Below are 21,469 nucleotides of genomic sequence, written 5' to 3'. Positions count from 1 at the left end.
CCAACATAACAAGAGAAAAAAAAAAGGCATTTCATGAATTGAGACTGACAACTGGGATAACTAAACAGCCTTAAGAGGTTTTATATACGAAAATCAGGAAACTCATAATTATGTTTCTGAAGGGGAAGGCTACCCTCTAGTGTCTGCTCTTAAAAGGAAATCCTGGCTCCTGCCTGAATTGAACAGAGTCCAAGGCCTCCAAATCTCACAGAGACACTTGACACAAATTTCTCTTGGTTYAAACCAGCACTTCAGCATTTGCATGAAATCTGAGATTTGGTCTATCACCTGCTGGGATTAAGTGTAAGTAAAGTGGTCAATGCTTTCTTGCTCAACACATTTTCATGATCAGAGAGGCTCAACTTTCTCCCTACTGCATTTACAGAACAGCTTCTGCAAACTTTAGAGCCCTTTTCACTAGAAAAGAAAGCTTTGGATGACAGAATATTCCTGAGCCAATCAGTCTGGTTATGTAGCTATTTATGAAATATAATTTGAAAAATTTCCTCAAATTTCTTTGGGGGAAAGTTAGAAAACCTCCATCAAGGGGTTTGAAATGGAAGAAGCACATAGCCCATGTGACACCAACTTCTCCATTTTTCTAATGGAAGGGGGAAAGCAAACTGCAGTAGCAGAGCCAAAGACAGCACGTCTGCCATACAGCAGGGCTTGGAACTGGGGAAGGAGCTGGGAGACACGGGATCTTATGAAAACCACTCAGAGTGAGGGGCTTTCTATCATCGCAGGGTTTCACTGAGAGAGGGTGCTGCAGCATTGCCTGAGGATGGGTAACAGGAGGCTACATAAGTAAGATTAGCTGTCTCTCACTTCCTTCCAAATTTCTACTAGGACAAGGAAGCTCTTCATTTAGCAAGGAGAAACTCTGGCAGCCCCATTTCCATTCTAATGGCATGTCTCCAGTCCTGATGCACCTGAACCTCTAGTTCTGCTCAGCAGGCACCACTAAACCACCCCCTTTACCAGGACTGTCATCAAGGATGCTTTATTGCACAGCCTGGCTGTTCCTCTTGGCAGACCCATCCTYTCTGTTTCATCTTAGCACTGACATCAATGCCATTAATGTAAYACTTGACTCTGGGGCTTTCATCAATTTTTACATTTCACCATCAGCGGGATCCCTGCTGCRGTCTCATGAATCACACTCCACATCCCACAGAACTGCTGATGGCCAGGGAAATGTTCCATTACATGGCCTTCACTTTCCAGAGCACACTATCAACCYAAACTTCTGCTCTGCCACTCAATGTTCCTAAATATTACCGTTGACACACCCAGTTCATGGAAGACATAACTGATTTTGCATCTTTTTTTGCACAGCATTACAATAGAAAAGAATGCCTTCTGTCCTAAAATAATTAAAGAATGTTTAAAATCGGTTCCCTAAATGGATGTCATTTTATGAAATAGGGCTTTAATCCCACATCCGCCACAGAATTTGAGGGTGCAAAAATAATATTGCATTGAAATTTGCTCTAGATGTGCAGTTAAAGAAGGTGCATTATTCAGCCACAATGATGTAATACAGCAGAGCTCACATGGTGTCATTTTTCGAAGTAAAAGAAAAGATAATTGTTGACTTTCCAGAAATTATGCAAATACAATGCAAAATGGACCATATAAGTCTTTTTTASAAAGCCAGCTAGACTTAAGTATCCTACATGGCTTGGGTAGATTTTCAGTAAWAAAGTAATGAGCTCTCAAAGTTAAAAATAATTACCCTGAAAMAGGAATAAATATGACAAATGTAAAACCAGGCATAGTTCCACATTATCCACCCCATGCATGACAACTTCATGTTTGAAACATTAACTTAAAATCAAACAATTTTAAAACAATGTGGATGCACAATGGTTTAACTAGGACACTGCATTATCTGTTTATCTCCAAAGCAATTTTTTTCCAGATTGGTGCCAAGTTTTCCAAATTGATCTATTATTGCTGAACACCCTGAACAGTTACTTCATGCATAAGTCACAATTTAAGCATCTATYATTACATCAAGAGCATTTGTGTTGGAAGATATTTTATCTTAATGTGCTTCAGCAGTATTGAAGATCTTCCTCCACAATGAAAAGGACAGACAAGGCTCATTTCCTCACACACATCAGGAGAGAGCAAAGAACATTATTTTATGTTTGTTAGTAGAAAAAACTCTGGGCTTTCTTAAAAATGTGAGGCAAATGTGATTTCTCACTTTTAAGGTTAAATGGTATTTGATAGTGTGAGATACAGTAATTGGAATTATATTTATATCCAARGAACACATGCGAAGTAGGTAAACCAATCCAGCCAAACTGGCTGATTTTGGAGAAAATTAGAGGCTCATGATGTGGAGGGAAAGAGAATAGTTAACTGAAATCCACATGCTTCTGCTGTGCTGGCAGAGTAGTTAAATCATACTCAATCAGACCTTCACTGCATTTTCAAGTCTCACTTGTCTGTGTCACAGACAGCTGCACAGCGTTAGTAATGCTGTGGGCACGCACAGACTGCCAGGATTCAGATTCAGCTGGGTCTCAGCTGAGAGWTTTCATCTCAAACTAGCTACAARAAATAATTTTGCTTATTAAACATAYGCATCAGTGATCCAAAGCATTTCTATGAATGGTTCAGTCTGTGCACTGGAAAGTGCCAGAAATCCAATGAAAACACATTTAATGKATAGAATTATCTTTAGATAATTGGGACAACTCTGATTTTGCAAAACCCTTCATGGAAAAAGCATCAAACTGCACAAGGAACCCATTCCCTTTCACAAAGTTTCTGCAAATACCATTTGAACTTGCAAATGTTACCTCAATTGCTGGTAGAAAAAACAAGAAAGAAACAAACAAGCCGTTCCATCAACTTTTTGCAAATTAGGAAGCAATGAAAGGGTTTGAAACTGTGCTTAAAACCCCCAAACCCTAGACTACTGAACTSATTTATATTCAAATACTTGCCACTAAGAATTTCTCTTCTCATTGTGTTGTATCAAGCCATCTTTAAAAACCCAAATTCACAGCTTTTCCCTGTGATGGGAATGCCATGACTTATGCTGTAGTTGAATTAGCCGGGAGGGATAGTTAAAATGAGGGGGGCTGCTTTCTACTTAGGGATCACATTTGTTGCRCAGCTGGCCAAGTTCCAGGAAAAGATCTATTAGAAGATGGTTTTCCTTAGTTTCAGAGAAAGAACTCAAGTTTAAAGGGTTAGTAGTGAGTATAAAACCACAGAAAAAGAACATATTTGAAATCAATACCACCAGTTCCACCTTCATCTGTGCTCTGTTGTTCTGTAGAAGAAGAAGGTTTGTAAGCTAAGTCACTAGGTCAAACAGCAAAAAAACACAAGTTAACCAAAAAATGGGGATGCTGCATATCATAATGGCAACTTATATCAAAGCACTTTCAAACATGTTACAAACACACACTCAAGCTGAAAGAAAATGACATCACTAAAAAACACTCAGTGACAWTACTAAAACACACTCAGTACCATTCCACCAATACAGAAAATAGGCTGAACTGAAGCATTTTTTAATTTATTTTATTCCTGGCCAATAACTTATTTATTGGTGGTTAGATAATGCATGAAAAGATCCCTTCCCCCGCAAGCCTTATTTGCTGGTCTGGTTTCAGAAAGCTTACAAGCAGAAACAGTTAATTGTGAAACAAGAAATTATCTGAGTTCAAATTAAGAAGTGTTAAAATGCCTAATCCAGAATGGAACCCATGCTCCAAGAAGTTTGGACTGTCCACTGCATTTCCTTGCCCATCACTGGGCATTCAGATAATGTCAGCATTCTGTAACTCTTAAGGGTGTGTTTAAAACCTTTTAGATATAATATTGGAGTACAGCTGGGTATTTCTGTTTTTATCATCAGTGTTAGCACTCCTATACATGTACTGCATTTGGAGGACTCCGAATTATCTTAACATTACACATCATAATTCCCCTTATCTGATGTTTGGGGCTGGCASTGCTGTCACACGTTTTATTTCCCAGGGTGCTTCTCTCCAGCTCTTCCCAAGGTCAAAAATAGCTCTGAGCAGCACTTCAGGGCAAGTACAGATATGATACTTTTCCCATGAGCTACATACAGATCCTGTTTTAAGATCCAGGATAGGAAAGGATGCCCAGGGCCCKACGAATATTGCTGCATCTGCCAGTGTTCACACATAATATTCTGTGATTTTAGTCCTACTAAAAACGTGCTGCTTACCTGTTTTGCTTTCTGAGTCTGGAGTTACAGATCCTCCCCATGACCATCTCTTCTGCCGCGTTTCCAAACGCTGACTCCGCTCCAAGGTGCGATGCAGAACTGCTTCATAACGCTCCTACCAAACAACATCCCCATGAAGCTTGTAASTGTTAACCACAGCCACACCACAACCCAAAATACAGACCCCCCCCCAATATGATTTATAATCTGTTTTACCAGGCATTTGTTACAAAAATTATCATGCAAAGAATGTTGAAGGCAATTAATGCCTTCAAAACACTGCAAACATGATTAGGTTGAGCTAAAKCACAGATAATCTATTCTACTCTTTACTTAAAATAGCCACCAAACAGATTTCCTATTAAGTAAACAGCACTACTTATTTTCTAAATAGGGATGAACCCCAAACTGAGCAAAAGTAATTGAGTACCCCTGCAACTATTTTTATAATGAAGTTATTTCCAAAAGGTGATGAAAATTCTCCATTATAAAATACCAAGTATAAMGTAATTTGTATTTTCAAAGAACTATAAAAACAACGACCTAGGTCTTAACAGACAATGACATCAAGAGAGATGTGATGAAACCAGAACAGCAAGACATAAAGACTGGCAACTACTGCTGACAGGACAAAGGGGACCAAAAGAAGCTATTGCTGCTGTCTCCAGAACTMGTAACTACTAACAGGGGATCTTTAGCTCTTGTGCATAAAGATGAACTGTAGCCATGCTAGACTCTTTCTTGCCAGCTAGGTTTTCACACRTGTCAACAACAGATCTCTCTTCTGGAATAGTTATATCCCAAGTGATCYTTTGAAGCAGTATTTGCTGCTGAGGCACTGCAGTTAGATGTCAAGGGAACTCATTATACAGCCATTTCTCCCTCTTGAGGACACAAGACTTCCACCTTCTTTCAACACCATTTTACAACAACTACTAAAAAAGTCGCTGTGAAAAACAGACAATGTAAACTTGTAAGGAAGGGAGGGGATTCTGCTCACTGGCAGAAGATAAAACTGAAAGTTTTTGTTTGAAATATAAAGCTTAGCTTCCCCTCTTTTAGAGAAACCTGAACTAAAGTTTACCTAAGGTGTAAAAGTACCCAGACATTATGTAATCTGTAGATTGTATTTCCATGGAGGTATCTGCAGTGCAGTAATTCYTCAGTCAGAGTTAAAGACATAGGCTTCATTTTACAAACTACAGAAATGACTTTGAGTATGTATTTTTGATGCRTTTCTATCTACCGGATTTACAACTGAAGATGGTATCTTGCTAGCAAAATTGCCCTAAGATAGCTTARCTTCTTTAAAAGTGGTTATTTTCTMGTGGCATTGTATCAAAGTCAAGATCTGTTTTCATTTTCTGATTGAAGGCAAGGTTTTACAGGTCAGATCCATACTGTCTCCCCACTTGCCATATTCTTCATGTATAACTCTCTAGGTAGAAGGTAATCTCCAAAAAAACTGTGTAAAAGCAAGGTTAATATCAATCAAACACTCATTGCTAGCCCTTATCTTCCTTGATTTTATTCACCCTGGGGGCCATTTAAAACATACCTACCATCCTCAAAACTACAGGAATAAATGTAATAAATGTAAAGGTAACCCTAAAGCATAAGGGATGCTTTTTGCATAAAGTAGCTGCTTAAAGAGATGACACTGCACTGGATTGCAGTCACAGTCCACCCCAACGTTTGTGTTCTCCAGCAATGTAAACTAAAACAGTGTAGTTTTTTAAAACTATAGCACTTTGATGTGTGTTACCTTTTCCTCCTCTATTTTTTGTTTCCTCTTTTCTTCTACTGCTGCCCTCCGTTGTTCCTCTTTCTGCTTCATTTCTTTTAGCTTTCTCTGCCTTTCTTCTAACTGTTTTTCATACTGGAGTTTTGCTTTTCTCTCCTTTTCAAGGATTTGTGTCTCTTTGGCAGCTGTTAAGAATATTTTAAAGAAAAAATTAAAATCAAACTTAGCCATTAGTTGATATTGCAATACAACTTACAAGCAAGAAACTACTCAAGCACAATTATTACCACTTGAAGTGAAAATGTACAGGAAGATGAGCTTGCAGAGGTGGATGACATCACACATAACAACAGAGTCGTCTTTAATTCTGTCTCCAGGTTGGAGCTGGGATYAGAACCTTGCCTGCCACTGGGCTTTACTCTCTAGACAGGAATGTCAGGATATGTATATTCCCTATGTTAATCTTATCAACGTAACAGTGAAGCCTCTGTAAGGAWGCAGTAAATTAAGAATCAAAAAGCTTTTTTTTTTTAAGAACAAAATATAATGAAAATATTTAAAGCACYGAGTGACAAGATGGGAAGATCCTACAGTTCCTGCATCTGAGTTCAAAATAGTTTTATCACTATTCTCTGCAGCTTCCACCAAGGAACAGCTGTGTGCAGTTCAACAGGAAGCCTCAGGYCCTGTGACACAAAGCTAGTGGGTGAATGCACAGGGTATTTTCCATGGCCAGACAGATGAAATGAACCAAGGGACCAGATAATTACACCAACAATGCACAGGCAGCATCCACACATAGGGCATCCAAAATATTTCTGAATTTTATATGCGTCATAATCCTACCCTGTTCCTGTGTTAGGATGACACAGTAATTCCTGTTGTTGTGGGTTTTTCTTTTAATGTTAAGAAGCAAACACAAAGCTCAGAGAGACATGATCCTCACAAGCTGGGAGCCCAAGACCCAGGACTGCAGGGCACACTGTGACCCTTTCATTTCCTGCTACACACACATGCACTGATTCACATCACAAACAGCATAAAGCTGGGCAAGAGTTTTCTGCTGCTCTCTAGTGTCAGATTCCTAGTTAAGATAAAGTCTATACTGCTGACACTTCAATCCAGGAGTCATTTCAGTGTGCTGGGAAACAAGGGAAGCAGTGTTCAAGGCAAACAAACCATTCAACTAGCTAAATCTTTTTTGGTTTTCTCTGAATCAGCGTTCTCCAAACCTCAGTCTTCAGGGCTATAGGAAGCAGTTCTAAGCTAAAAGCTTTATTTTCCAAAGTGTTTTTGTTAAGGCTTTCAGTAAGGAATTGGCTGAMTTTATTTGGAAGTAACTAAGAAATGGAAGGTCAGAAGTGACATAGAGCTTCAAGAAACTAAAACTATACAGTGTTTTCCTCTCAAATTAAAACTTCTTCTTTCAGATTCACTGATGGACACTGACGCAAGACCAAGAGCAGACCTTGCCTCTTGTCCCCAGGGACAGCAATGCCTTTATCACAAACATTTTAGAAAACTGTATTTTAAGTGAAATATGAAAATACCGTGTTGCTTTTCCCGCTCTTCTCTACGCTCCCTGGCCAGTCTCTGCCTTTCTTCTGTTCTTAGCATGGAACCATCTATCACTGTCAAAAYAAAAATTGAAGACACAAAATTGTCAGTGATTTTGAGCATTCAAATTTAAATAAAAAGTCAAAAGCCTTTAGTATTAAAATAAGAATGAAACTTCCTGAGAGATGCACACACCACCAAATCACTGCACACTCTATATAGGGATTAAAGATGTCACCTGAAAAAKTCAACATCTTCCTTTTCCCCTTTCCTTTCCCTCACAACACTATTTTTAATTAGGTGCAAGAGAATGCAGACACCATATTAAAGGCTCAATAGGTGTAGTCAAAAGAAAGCCTAAGAAGTCAGACATGTGAGAGCATACCCTATTCCAAATTCAGCTCTGATCCTCTTGTACATATTAACTTGTACATATTAACTCCCATGAACAAGAATGACAGGAATTTAGGAAAATGTCATCTGGGAACAGATAGTTCACCTGTCATGACAAATTCAAAGCAGTGTAGGACAGCTCATTTGCAGACTAAGCAAAACCAAGACTTAAACAGCCTCTGCAGGTATAAAAACTTGAATTTCAGCAAGAAGTGAGCTGGTAATTTGCCCAGAGCACAAAACAATCATTTATCTTTCCTGTCATRCCCTGCTTACAAGACAGGCAACTTCAACTGAACTCTGAGCCAGCCAAAACCAGAAACCTACAAACCATCTACCAGGTGCTCTAATGGCTTCTGAAGAAAGAGCACCAAACTTTTTTTAAAAWACATTCTGTTCAATCCCCATTAACTCTCCCTAATGAACCCAGCACTTCGTTAAAAGCAATGACCTATAATTATACCTGGTTTAGTTGCTGTCTTTATTGAGGTCTGGACTGCAAGAGGGCTAATGCCACTTTGGCTTCTTCTTTCTTCTGCTATGGCTTGGGCTGCAGCAACTGTGAGAAAAAATCATTCCACATTAAGAAAAGCCCTACAATTGAAATAAATACATAAAATTCTTTTTGAGGTCGTTGATGCTTTTATTAAATAACTAACTGGGGGCTGCTCAGCTTGTAAGGAAAAACTTGTCAAATGAGACTTGAGACCTGGCATAACTTTTTGTTGCAAAAACAACAGTTACCGAACTTTATTTTTAAGACCATATAGAGTTTCAAAGATCAAACTTATTTAATAACTCTCCTAAGACAAACCCCATTATTTTGCAAAGTTATTTGTCTGACTGACACTTAATAATAAAAACTCTTTGCACATTTGTGGGCTGAATACACATATGTAATAATCCATTAGCACTGGTAGAACTCTGATGAGACCCAAGCAGGGAGTGGTTTATGAAGACCTGTCATTACTTCATGACATGAAACAAGGGTTTAGCTGCATAAAGTAAACCTGCATTAAGGGATGCTTACAACATACTTCTGAAACTGGATCTTCAAAAACAGATTTAAATTATAAATTAAACTCCAAAACAGTACTTTGAGCATTGGTGCAAGACCCATTCACCTTATCTGAGTTTCACCAAGGTGAGTTCAGCAAAATGCAAGGCTCCGACTCACATGTAATCCCAACGAAAGGAAATGCTACCAATATTAATTTCGCTAAATAACAAAACCCATTAACAAGTCAGGGAGACCAATTTACTGTATCACTTTCCACAGATTTTCTTTGTTTTGGTATCAACTGTCACTAATCACCTTGCAGGGTGTGAAGGTGAGGCATTTCAGGGAAAGCAGGCAGGGCAACCTGTAAGACAGCATTACCCCAGTGCCCTGCACAGCTCAACACGAGTGTCCTCACACACTGCCACCTTCTTCTCACCTTGRCTGACAACACTGGGAGCTCAGGTGGGTTCCTTGGAAAAGCCCAACTTCAGGGCAAGCAAGGGAACACATCACACAACCACCCAAACATGAGAAAGTTGAGGGCAGTTTTACACAGGAAAGGCAAAATCACAAAAGGAACACATAACGTGCTACGAGCTCAACCAGAACRTGAAGGACCAATAGTACAATTTGCTGTTGTATTTTAAAAAAGAGGACTACAACTTTGCCAGTGATCTGACTTCCCTTTAATAAGAGTAGTGCAAAATGCAAAAGAGGAAGGAAGAGTCTCCCTCKGCTCCATGCATTGCCATGACAACTAGTTGTGTCATGGTAATAACCCTCCCTAAGGCTGTGCCCAAGAACAATCACCTCAAAGTGTTTAATCCCATGTGATGTCAGTGATAAATGCTGATTACAATACTTATTCAGCAACTCTAAATTGTCACCCGCAGCTGTTGCCACGTCTTGAATTTATTTTTCATTGCAACAGCAAACAAAAGTCTTCCTCAATCCCATCCTATACATCTCAGGCTCTTTTCAAACAAGCCAGAGACCAGATATACCACGACATGATGAGATTACCAACTGGCAAAGAAAACAGCATAAAAAGGGTTCACTGTAATTTTACCATCTAGATCAAAAGTCTGACAAAAATCTGATTTTTGTACACTGCTGCATGTCACATGGATGGGAATGCAGCCCAAAAAAACATCAAGTGGAGAACAACAGAATTATCTATTCTAACACRAGTAGAAGTGAAAATAGACAGAGGAAAAGCAGCCCACTGCAGGTGTTCTAAGAGCAGAAATGTACAGCCAGGGCATTCATACCCAATGACACCTTCATACACTACAAAGGGTGAAGGAACATAAGCTTCTTCAAATACAAATGARAACAGAAATCCAGGTATATCTTTCCACAAGGAAGGAGACAGAGGTGCCCAGGCACCCTAAGCCAACTCAACTCAGCTGGGAAATTATCCTGACAGAACAAATTCACTCTGCACCTACACCAGCTTCAGTTAAGACCGACACTGGAATTTTCCCTCAACTCTCAAAGTTTAAATATCCAAATTTCCATAACAAAGTTATCGTAAGAAGCAAGCTGCAATCAAACAGGTACAATATTAATTTAATTTTACTTGCAGAAATATTTTAATATTAGAAATCTTGCTGAACAAACCAGTCATAAGTGATGAGGGGAACTATGTCCTTATTAATTAAAAAATAAACACACAGCTGGAATAATGTTAATGATTAGAAAGCACTAATTTAAAAATGTGTCACATTGGCAAGGCAATTAGTCAGTTCATCTTAATTAATTAAGGTTGCAAAAGATTACTTGAGGTTCTATGGAACAGGAAAGTGGGTTACAGAAACGGTTCACCTTGCAGAGGACACAGAGGTGAAAAAAGTCTTGAAATAGCCTGCCAGAGGACTTTGCACATCAAGGTTTTTTGTATGTCAGAAAACATATTTTATGTTCACTCCTTCAATGCTTCATTATTTGCATAGAAACAATGTGCTTACAAATTCGAAAGTAGCAGATTTAAGGCACAAGGGGTGCGACTTTGTGTCACATGGATTTGATCCATTTAACCAACAGAAAGCCAGAACTCAATGTGAACTGGGGATCAGAACAAAAGATTAATGAAAGGGGAACAGACATCACATTAGATATATTCCTGAGATATGTGAGCTCAATTTCACCAAGCCCCTAGTCAACAGACAGGTTTTATAGCCCTTGACATTTTTCTGGTAAACTTACAATACAAAACTGTGATTTCCAAAGTCCACATTTTACTACAGTAAGAGAAAAGGAATTGCATATTGTTGCACTATGCAATCTTCAAAAAATACATCTCTTATTTTGCTTTAATATGATAAATGAAACCTTAGTAATTAATAAATTTGGCTCAGATAGCTATAATTTCTTTGTCTAGTCCTCTATAATGAATGTAGCAGTCTGCTATTGAGTGAAGCTTCGAKGAAAAGAATTTTCCACAAAATCTATCTCTGTAAAATAAGCCTAATAATCTGTAATGAATCCGGATACCCCAGAACAGGAAACCAGTCAGCAACCATTTCACTMGAACCTGTGTCAAATGTTGCATTATGAGAGAGTGCCTTCATGAACATATTCAGCAAACTCCCTGGAGAAGAAAAAAATCTCTTAGAGTCAAATTAAATCTCATTTCTATTCTGAGCTTGCCCTCCCACAGTAGTCTTTCACAACAATACTTTATGATCAGCATAATGTGTATGTTTACTTAACAGTAGTCTACCTTTAAATGCTCTGGGTAAAATTAATAAAAGTATAAGCCATGCATGAAGCCAATAATAATAATAACAATAATAATATCTGCATTCATGCAAAATAAAACAGAGCTATTTGGAACATAAAATGATTAGGTAATTTGGGAAGCAGTTTTCCTTTTGCGCCCTCATCACCATTTAGCACCACAGTTCTGGCCAAACTAATCAAAGATAAACCAAACCCACAGAAGCACCAGGAGGTGACATTCCAGATAAACCCAACTCTCCCAGTTTCACCTCCAGCTCAYGATCCCCTGCCAGTGCAGGTGCTGAGGTGCCTCCCTCACACTGAGCATGACGGTACATCCCTTCCCTGATCAGGTTTCCAATATGCCCTGAAGAGACCGGTGCTAAAAATAAAYCTTGATTTCTATTTCAACCCCTGCACGCAGCTAATACCCTTGGCTCCTGCCAAGACTGGCAAAGGACTTGCTGCTGTTCTTAGTAAACCTCATTAGGGGCTGAAGCTGCTCCTTCCCTTTACCCAGCGAGGCTCAGGGTCTCCATCCCATCACCTTTCCTGGTGACTGTGACCCAACTGGACACTGCCACACTCGCTCTTCCCTTCCCTTGTGGAACTACAAAGGCCAGCACAATGTGATGACTTTCACAGCAATCCTTCTGCTTCTTACGATTTGGTGACTTGTTATGCAAAGCAAAAAAACAAAAAAAATCCCAGACTAAGCCTCTGAAACAAGGGGTGTTAAGAGGTCTCCTGAATTGTTATGGATCTACGTGTTTCCATGAAAGTTTGAAGTACATAACAAGAAGCCAATAAGCAATCAATAAACCTAAAGTGATTTTTCCAACAAAACATTTCTGATTTTATGTCAAACTGTGCCAAATCGGTAAGACACCATTTTTGTCTTGCTCCACTACAGGGAACTACTGTTCATCAATAAGTTTCAGATCTTTTTAATAATTTTTGTACATACTTTCAGGAAAGATGAGGAAAGACAGCATTCAAGTTTGAAATTTCTATGCACTGGCTTTTAAGCTGATTTCCACTCATTAATTAACACAGGTTAAGACAAATGGATTGCAAGATCATATGTTTGATGCTTTAAGAAAAATTACRTAATGATTTTTATACCATGACTCCTTGCTCAGATGACACCAGAGGAAGGACGCACCTTCACACAAACRGGTGGACAACACAGAAAGTTTCTAYTGATGAAAARAARGCCCTCTCTCTGTGCATTCCTCTTTTCCCTGTTTTCCCCTTTTCTGTCCCTCCCCGTTGATCCTCACATCCCATCTTTGGGCTCCACAATCCAACACGTGAGCTTSCCGGTAGGCACCTTCTGACGGACCAGCTGGAAGGCAGATGGTTCTCCTGTTTTGTCTGGGCAGTCACCAGATGGGAAGCACACAGATCTCCAGAAAGGAGTGCACACTGTCTCTCAGCTTCAGCAGGCCAGAAGAGCTTCCTGTTGTCTTATCCCTATCCCAGACTCTCTTTGAAAAYTTTGTCCTATATTTATTCTCTCCATGGGATACCTGTTTTACTACCTTTATGTGCTTTATTCCCTTAAGACCATATCTGCAGCTATCTCTGTACAACAATTTTGCTCTCAAAGTTCAAGGCAGTTTCAAGGGTGATTTCTTCAGTTCATCACAAGCTTTGATCCCAACAGAAAACTCGATACAAGCATTCCTTTGCAGTATATGAATTACCAGAACCACAAGTAAGTATCTGAGACACACTTGCAAGAAATTTTTGCTTCTCTTTAAATATCCACATTCAGATTAAGGGCTAGAAATATTATTTTAAAAAGACCACATAATTAACAAAATTACTTGCAAGGAAACCTGCAAAGATAYACCTGAAGCAATCTCAAAGACATGCTATGATACTCAGTCAGCCTAGGGCATGACCAGAAAGGCACCAGGAAGGTTGCTAGTTAATTTTTGCATTGATCTCTGTATTTTAAACTTGCTTACACTGCTCAGCCACGAGTTATGCTTCTAGTTACTTAATGGGAAAAGCCACTGCCAGCACAATGCTCAGAAAGGACAAAGACATGTCACCAACTCTTGCAGAAGCCATCATAAGATTAGCAAGAAGCACTGTCTGTACTGTGCACACCGGGCTGACAAGTGAAATCCTTCTCTAGAAAAGACACCTGGCTTCCACAATTTGGGGTTCTTTATTAGTGAGGAGTGTTATTATTCACCTCTTGAAAGAAATTAAATGGAATGACAGCAGAAACTCTACTCTCACAAAGACCCTTGTGAACTTTCTCAAGTTTAGCAGGAGTATTTACCTGTTTCTGCATATTGGAAATTCCAAAGTATCCTAATATACAGGACTAAAATGAAAGCAGTCTGTGCAATGAATATGCCCTTATATAATTTCAAGTGGATTCAATGCAAAATTTACTATTATGTGCAATAAGCGTGCTTATATAGGTGTATACAGACTAAACACTCCAAACTGAACAGAATCAGACACAGATTTAACAGCTACAGAAACACCCAAAAGGTAAAATGGCAGTTTTAAACACAGAGTGGAAGATAATCAGCACCCAGTCTGCTGTACAGAYAATCTTCTCTCTTTTGTAACACTGTCCAATGCCTCAGCAATATGTATGTTGTCCCAATGCTGGATGGGCTTCACAGATGTCAGAGCAATCCCACTTTAACCTGCTCTGAGCAGCTCAATTCCCACTGGAATTCCAGCTCAAGCACTGGCAAAAGCTACACAGAAATCAGCTCTGGAAGCTGCCTGACTCCTCTTCACACTCCTGCATGGCCACAGCAAAAAGTAACCAAGACAAACTCTTGCTCTCTCCTCTTATTTCACATCTGTTTTTTCCATTGTATTATTTCTTTCTTTTATAGCGCACTATCCATAACACTGGCAATAGCTTAACTTCTCTCCACGACTTCCCTCTTTCCTGAACAGTCTGCTTTGTTTTGCTTGCTGGAAGCATGGCCTTGAAAACGCTTTTGTCCTCTTGTTTGCAGGCTGTGGCTATTGTTTAATTCACCCAGCCCAAACAATGCCAGCCCAGAACACAGCCTAGCACTGCGAGTCACAACGGACTTGAGACAAACCCTTTGAAAACACCGTTTTGAGCTTCCTTTAGGTGGAAGGATAGCAGCTCCTTTACAAGGTAGAAGTGAAAACTACTGCTTTTACCTTTTATACTTGATGAATTTCTTATGGAAAATTTATAGCTCATTCAAATACCATCTATGCTTCGGAAGAAGAGACACTGGTGTTGGCATTTACCCCCAACAGACCACTCTCAAATCAAATCACTCGATACAGAAAAGTGCTGCAGGACACTGACAGATCCACAGTCTGTTTAGTGTAGCAAACCCTAAGTCTATAGCAGAATATGAAGGCACAAAATATAAAAGAAAAAACCTGCAAATTTTCTTAAAGCTGTACAATTCACCCAACTAATTCAAAAATGAAGGCTCTGATACGTTCCACTACACACAGYGTAAGACCCCAGCAGACAATCATGAATCAGTCCCTGCTCCAAAGAGCATGAAGAATAGATAAAAGTGGCAAATGAATGTAAAAAAAGCAGACAAAAAGARCTAAAGAGACAAATAAAGAGATTATATTATTTTCTTCATTCATTACCTAGTAGCAGGAAATCTTTTAGAGAAATCTGAAAGTAAGGTGAGACTCACTGATCTGATTTGGAGATGACTATSCTTGGTTTTCAATGTCCAGAACACAACTTACATACTATTGATCAACACTGTGCTGCAAAAGCATGTTACTCTTAAGAAATTCTCTTGGCAAAACTTTGAACAGAGGMTAAGCTTTGAAATTAATAAATGTGTTCTTTTATATTATGTTCTTGAAGTACGAAGATCCCTACGGGATTTCTGTATTCTTGTAGCCAATCCCACTTGGACTKGGGAGAGGAATTTTAACACTTGGAAGCTTTGAAACACTTGCCCAGAGAACAGGCCACTACAATATCATTGCTCCCTCCCAAGATTCAGGTCAGTGCATTTAAACAACAGAGAGTGTCTGTAAATTAAGAGTCAGTTAAGTACTCATAAAAGAGTATTTTAGAAGTTCCCTGTGAATTATGAAGGAAAACAACAGTATGAGAAAAGAGAGGTGCTCTGAGCATGGCAACTGGTAACTGTTTTCTTCGAAGGCAACATCAGCTGAGGATCCTTCATCTAGAAAGCAGAAGTTTCAAACTGACTGGAATATAAAATAATTTAGAAGAAAATAAATGTCAAGCAACTAAGTCAGCCTTCCTAAAAAGCAAAGGCTTGTATCCATTTATGCACAGGCATTATGCAGCACAGCAGAAGTTTCTGTCTCTTTCAAACAAAAACAATCCTGAGCAACATTTGATTTCTCTTCCATGAACCCCACACTCCAAACAACTTAATCACCAGCGTCTAGGAAGGTTTTGGTTATCGGACAGACATATGCAAACACACTGAAAGCATRTCATCAATTAAGATTAAACTGGTTGTAAGCTGCATAATTGGAAGCTAAATGGCACTAATTTATTTATTGCAGACAAGAAATTGGCAGTCCCAGTTGGATTTGAAAGTATCACAAGTAATCTGATAAGTCATATTCAGAGAAGTTATTAAAATTGCATGCTCAGATTTTTATTTGCCAGGGTGTCCTTTCGCAAGAGGACTTCACTTCAAGCATCTCCAATTGTTTAATCAAATTTAAAGACAACCAGCAGCTTTTGATACCCYTATTATTATGACTGACCTAGATTATTTCTTCCATGTATCTCATTACTCTCGTATCATCTTTAGGAACTGACAATTAATAATAGTGTATCAGTACTTTAAATATTCCTGTGTTTTCTTTTTGAAAAACAAGGGTGTATGAAGAAGCAGCAGTCCTTAATTCCAGTCACATTTTAAGAGTATGCACAGTTAGGGAGAGCTTAAGCCACAACATCTCTGGGCTCTCTCCATGGGAGTTAGGACCCTTGTAAGTCATTACTTGCTAAATAATTTCATCTGAATTGAACCATGGAAGCTAAAATAACATTCTACAATTTTAACACACGAAGAAATATGTAGAGAATGGAACACTCTGCATAAGAAACTGAAAAAGTATGTATATGCACCTGGTTTGGGTTTTTTATTTATTTTTTTCTCCTTACAGCAAGGAAGATATCTCTTTYGGATGCATTTTGAGAAATCTCAAGAACTTGAAGTTTTAAATTCAAATAAAACCTTTTATAAACCACTTACAACTGGAAGTAATCTTCAGAATGCTAAGCACCTAAATACATAGCATTCATCTTTATGAATCAGCATGAAATTATCCCTACCCTGAACGAYTGTATTTCCATGAACAAGAAGAAAATGAAATTAAGGCTCATAGCCATCACAATTACATTAAGTTCTCAGCCTGATTTGGGAATGTTGTCTCACCACTGAGACCTATATGAAATCCAATTTCTGTGTAGTTCTTTGCATTCATCACCTTGGCACTCTGCAATGCAGTGTTACTACTTTCAGCAGGGAAAAAAGATGAAGCACAAAATACCCTTAAAACTTTCTCCAAAGTTCTGAGGAGTTTTACAAAACAAGAAATTGAAGCCAACCCCAGAGACATCAGCTGAATGCCCCAGTCATGGGCTGCCTTTGCTCCACAGATGTGACCCGTACCAGTCACTCATTCAAACGCCACCAAGACAAMAACTGAATGCTCAAGATGTTTTTAATGTAGCACTGCCATAACTGTGAGAAACCTGGCTAAGGAATGATTTCCTTGTCTTGCAGCTTCCCAGGTAAGATCTGAAGCCACCACTACTGACAAACACACTGCAAATCCTAAAGGCTTCCAAGGATCCAAATTAAAAATTAAATTATTTCTCTCTTCCAGCAAGCAGCTTTGATGCACAGGTCATCCACTGTCTGTCTGATAAATGCTTCTGGATCCCAAACAATTTTCTCTAGACAGCATTTATCATCTTCAGTTGTGGGACCAAGACTGTACTCAGGAGTTCTCTAGTACACCTACAGGTGTTGGTACAAGCTCATGTTGTTAATTTTATAACTAATACCCAGAGACTGGACAAATCTGCATATTCCCGGCTACTTGCTTGAGCAATGAAGTTGCACCATTAGTTATCCATCTATCCATCCTTCTTTTYATGCCAATTCTGTGTACATGCACTTGGTAAAGCTGTTGCTAAGAACTGTGGTCCAGGCAAGATGGACAAAGCCAGACAGTGTCACTTACACGGGGACAAAAAAAAAAAAACAAAACAACCTGATTACATGGAATGAAGCTGTTGTTTTATTAGAAAACTTCCAACCAAACTGGGACTGTAGGTCATGATGCCTGCAGCTAGATTTGTTGAAAAAGACTCTAAAGTCTTGTTCCAAACCTGAGACAGGTCTCCCAAAAGATCACGCAGRTCTTGGAAAGGAACATATATATGAAGAGCATTTAAATATATTGTTTTGAACAACCTTCACAACAGCAATTCAAYACACAAGTAGAAATCCTGGCAACAGCACAGGATTTCCAAGCTCTGGTGAAAAAAAAATCCTCAAACCAACATTCTCTACCACCCACACTACAAAAGACAGGAGATTCTAGTATTCCAGTGAAATTGAAGATAAAACAACAAATGGAGGCTACRGAAGCTTAAATTATAGGTATTTTTCTTCTGATTACCCACACCACTCAAGGAAAACCTCACYTACTGGATAAACCACAAGTACCCGACTATTCCCCTCTTCTCACATCTTAACAAGCTCAGCAGTACTTATGGCATTAGAATAGGATCAAAAATTCCTCTTCATCCCTGAGGGATGACAGCAGCAAGCATGGATCACACAAATGGAGTAAGCAACTGCCACCTATSCACTGCTGGTTCAGTGTACAACTACAATTCATTTCTCATGTTAAGTGAAGTTCAGAAACCTTAACTGCCTGCTAGTTGTACCTTAACTGCCTTCTAGTTGTAGSAGCAAATTCTGCTTTTTCTCATCCACTGAAAGGAAATAAGAGTGGACAAGTGTGTCAGGGTAGAAAATGATTACAAAGGAACTGCAGAACTGGCACTGCAGGCATGAGTTGGCCTGCAGAATCTTAATTACAGYTGATACTCAAAGGAGAAACACCTTTTCCTTACTCAATACTAGACTGAATTTAAGAGAATATTTTTCTTGCCCAATGTACCAAATTGATATGGAAGTTAGCTACAAGTGACACCACAGGATTCTACACTTGCAATGTTTAAAATAATTAACAAGCACCAATCACCCACAGAAAAAAACAGTTCAAGAGGCGGGTAACAGAGTGAAGTGGGGAACAAGAACTCAGAAGGGCCCACAAAGGAACCTATGCAGAAGGTGACTACAAACAGTATGTATACACACTTCTTAGCCAGGCTGCCAGAAAGAGCTGTGGTTTCTCAGCAAGATKCTCTTTATTTTTATTGATTATCTTTAAATATGACATTCCCAGCCAGAAGTTCACTGGCAAATGACTGAGGGCACACAACACTGTATTAATTTTGCATATCTTCAGATTGATTAAGACAGCAAAGTATACAACTKCCCACAGAGCAGCAGAAACTAAGTCCAAGCATTCTAGTTAGCAGGTATTTTGGAACTGAGTCGTCCCCCCACGCAGCCAACTGAGCTTAGAGAAGCAGGAAGTTATAACCCTCCCCAAACACACCGAAGGGTAGTGTGGGACTGAACCTCGAGGTTCCCCTGGGTGTCTTTTTTTTTTTCTACATCTTTTCCAAACAGCTGCCATATCAGACTTGTCTGCTGCTCAGAACTTCTCCAAAGAGCAGCAAATACTGTGGCAAATTATCTTGCAAATTCCACTGTCAACCACTGGATTGCAAGGATGATTTCTAAACATCATTTGCTCTCTCCAGGGAGTGCTACTGACAAGAAGTCTGGAGCAGAGCAGYAGTAGCCTGTGAGCTCACAGACAGCATTGATTCACTGCACATTAGCACTGAGTTTATCTTTGAGCACATAACTGCTAGAAATGCATTCTAYGTACACTGAAGTTTAGATTCTGGTTCAGTGACTTCTACCCCCTCAGGGAAAAAAAAATTCAAGGTCTAGCCTTTCCAGGATCTAGTGAGGGGGGTTGTTTTTTTGAAATGAAGAGCATATTATAGCCTGTGCATATCTAAAGGGAGATGGAGCTGCCTGGTCCAAGAAGCATTTCCTCTGATTTTGGGACTAAATCCAGGTCATGACAGCTGTCAGCAAATATGGATGCCCATCTTTAGAAAAACTTAGTGACTACCATGTAAGTGCATCCAATACACAACATAAAATTCAGCAGCTCTAGCAGGAAGAGTAAGGTTCAAATAGACATAGCCTGTGCAGGTGAGATGTGCTATCTGTTGGCAGATCTTTATCCTTCTGGAGCACTAAACTCTCATAATTTTGAAACAAGCGAAAAGCAATTAAACAGTGTTCCTGACACCCAACACACCGAAGAAGAATGCCAGATGAGAGCTATGTTTTCAGGACCCTTTGCCAGCACTCTTCTTTATGTAATTACACAGATACACTGAAACAATCACGTAAGAGCCTCTCAGTGTAGTTTCTGTACCTAGTCCAAGTTAGTTAGCTTAGMTCAAACCACAATTCTCTTTACTTATTTTTTTTTTTTTTGTGACTGGGATAAGAAAATGTTTATCTTTTCTAATGGCTCACCCACAAAGCTTTTGCGGGGAGATGTACCATGAAATTATGCTTGCAAACACATATCGTGCGTGCACAATACTCGTTCCAGAGTATATTATTAAGAATTTTAGTATATATAGGCACATAAACACAGCCAAAGATAAAACCGAAGGAGCTTCTTTAGCCCTCTTATAACGCCATTAAACAAAACAAACAAAAAAAAGAAGTGGAAAATACAGTAGGGCATTATTCAATCTTTGATTAGAAATCAATGCCAGGGGCTCTCTCTACCTCCTGCCCTCGGGACCGAACACATCGCTGGGGCACACCGTCCGAAAGGCAAGAGCCCCGACAAAAACCGACAAGTTCGAGAACCGGTGAAAAACGGTCGGTTCGTGCAACGCAGCMGCCTCCGCTGCTGCCCACGAGCTGCGGGAGGTCCCGAGCCAGCAACCACCGCCCGGAGCTGCGGCAAAAGACGGAGCGGCCGGGCGGGGAGCGGAGCTGGGGCCGGGCAGCCCCGGCGGCCTCCACTCGCGGCGCCCCTTCCCCGCCCCGGGACGGGGCCGGACGTCCAGCGGGGCGGCGGGGGGAGGGCGGCCGGCGCCAGCCGCGCCCTTGGGCCGCCGGACCCCCTACACGCACCCCCCCGTGCTACCCCTCCGTGCCCGCTCTCACCCATCTGCTCCCGCAGCCCCTTCAAGGAGGAGGAGGAGGAGGAAGCGCAGGACGGGGGCGCCGCGCCGCCCTCCGCCATCTTCAGCGCCGGGCCGCGGGAGTGGCGGGCGGACCGCGGGGCGCGGGGCGCAGTGCGCAGGCTCCGCCCGCTCCCGCCCTCGCCCTCGCCCTGCCCGGCTCCGGGAGCGCTCCCGCGTCCATCCGGGGCGGCCCCGGGGCAGCGCCGGGCTGAGCCCTCAGGCTGCGTTTTCACACCGAGCGTGTCCCGCCAAGGGCGGCGGGGCTCCTGCAAGGGCTGGAGAGCGTGTCTGATGAGCAGCGGCTGAGGGAGCCGGGGATCTCCAGGAGGCTCAGAGGGGATCTCATCGCTCCCTGACCAGGAGCCTGTAGTGAGGTGGGGCTGGTCTCTTCAAGTGAAGGTGTCTGCTGGGAGAGCACCAGAGGAAACGGCCTTAAACGGCGACAGCAGAGATTCA

The 21,469-nt window shown here is 40.5% G+C and overlaps 1 protein-coding gene across 2 annotated transcripts in view; it reads right to left on the bottom strand.

The window, feature by feature from the left end:
• The window catches only part of MAP7D3 (MAP7 domain containing 3), a 40,867-nt gene extending 19,741 nt beyond the window's left edge, over window positions 1-21,126 (bottom strand). For both annotated transcript variants that reach the window (XM_057377969.1, XM_057377971.1), the window contains exons 1-6: window positions 20,994-21,126; window positions 8,383-8,478; window positions 7,520-7,600; window positions 5,991-6,154; window positions 4,226-4,340; window positions 3,263-3,295 (exon numbers count right to left, since the gene is read on the bottom strand). In XM_057377969.1, the coding sequence (XP_057233952.1) occupies window positions 3,263-3,295; window positions 4,226-4,340; window positions 5,991-6,154; window positions 7,520-7,600; window positions 8,383-8,478; window positions 20,994-21,072 (568 nt within the window). In that variant the 5' untranslated portion in view covers window positions 21,073-21,126. The remainder of the gene's footprint in view (window positions 1-3,262; window positions 3,296-4,225; window positions 4,341-5,990; window positions 6,155-7,519; window positions 7,601-8,382; window positions 8,479-20,993) is intronic.
• Between the last annotated feature and the right edge of the window lie 343 nt (window positions 21,127-21,469).

This window comes from Malurus melanocephalus, unplaced genomic scaffold (assembly GCF_030028575.1).
Source record: "Malurus melanocephalus ecotype Western Australia unplaced genomic scaffold, MMel_1.1 scaffold_335, whole genome shotgun sequence".
NCBI classification, from domain to species: domain Eukaryota; kingdom Metazoa; phylum Chordata; class Aves; order Passeriformes; family Maluridae; genus Malurus; species Malurus melanocephalus.
The sequence above is the reverse complement of the archived record's forward strand: the minus strand, read 5'-3'. Positions and strand labels throughout refer to the sequence as shown.